Raw genomic sequence first — 708 nt, forward strand, 5'->3', positions numbered from 1 at the left:
TATCCAAGATAAAATCTCATAAAAATTAACCAAAACCAAGTAATTAGATGATGACAATAATTAAAGGCAGCGTTTATATGTTTCTTCGAAGGAAAAAAAAGAAAAAAACCAAAATACCTCACAAATTCTCCCTCAAAATCATTCAAGAGGAACTTCAATTTCTCCATCAGTAATCTCCTGCTGCAAATCTTTCGGGTTTTTACCGTCGACGGTACACCCAACCGACACACACGTCCCCAGGATCTCCTTCACAGTACCGGACAAATCCTTAGCCATGGATCTGGGCTTCATTATCTTCGCTATCTCAATCACATCATCCAGCGATATATTGCCGCTGTGCTTAATATTCTTCGTCTTCTTCCTATCTCTCTCCGGCTCCTTCAACGACTTAATAACCAACGCAGCAGCTGACGGCACCACCGATACTTTCGCCTGACGATTCTGCACCGTTAGCTTCACTGTCACGCGCAGACCCTTCCAGTCCTTTGCCGTTTCCTTTGCTATGTCTTCTCCAATTTTCTTTGGGGATAAACCGAGCGGCCCGATTTTGGGCGCGAGGGAACTTGCGGCTCCGACTTCACCACCGGTCACCCGGACGAACACGTCCACCACTTGCGATGGGTCGAATTTCGGCGGCATTTTGGATCGGTGTGTTAAGAGAGTTGAAGAGTGAGTGCTGCTAGGGTTTCGAGAAACTATGGAAATGGT

General features: G+C 45.9%; 1 protein-coding gene across 1 annotated transcript; it reads right to left on the reverse strand.

The window, feature by feature from the left end:
• Window positions 1-708, reverse strand: LOC126664658 (60S ribosomal protein L12). Its single transcript, XM_050357165.2, has one exon. It carries the CDS (start codon window positions 637-639, stop codon window positions 139-141), a length of 501 nt encoding a protein of 166 aa, XP_050213122.1. The 5' UTR covers window positions 640-708; the 3' UTR covers window positions 1-138.

The sequence above is a fragment of the Mercurialis annua genome, linkage group LG1-X (assembly GCF_937616625.2).
Source record: "Mercurialis annua linkage group LG1-X, ddMerAnnu1.2, whole genome shotgun sequence".
NCBI lineage: Eukaryota > Viridiplantae > Streptophyta > Magnoliopsida > Malpighiales > Euphorbiaceae > Mercurialis > Mercurialis annua.

Bases quoted from the DNA above. Each gene is read 5' to 3' on its own strand.
- LOC126664658 (XM_050357165.2), bottom strand. From the start codon at position 639: ATGCCGCCGAAATTCGACCCATCGCAAGTGGTGGACGTGTTCGTCCGG.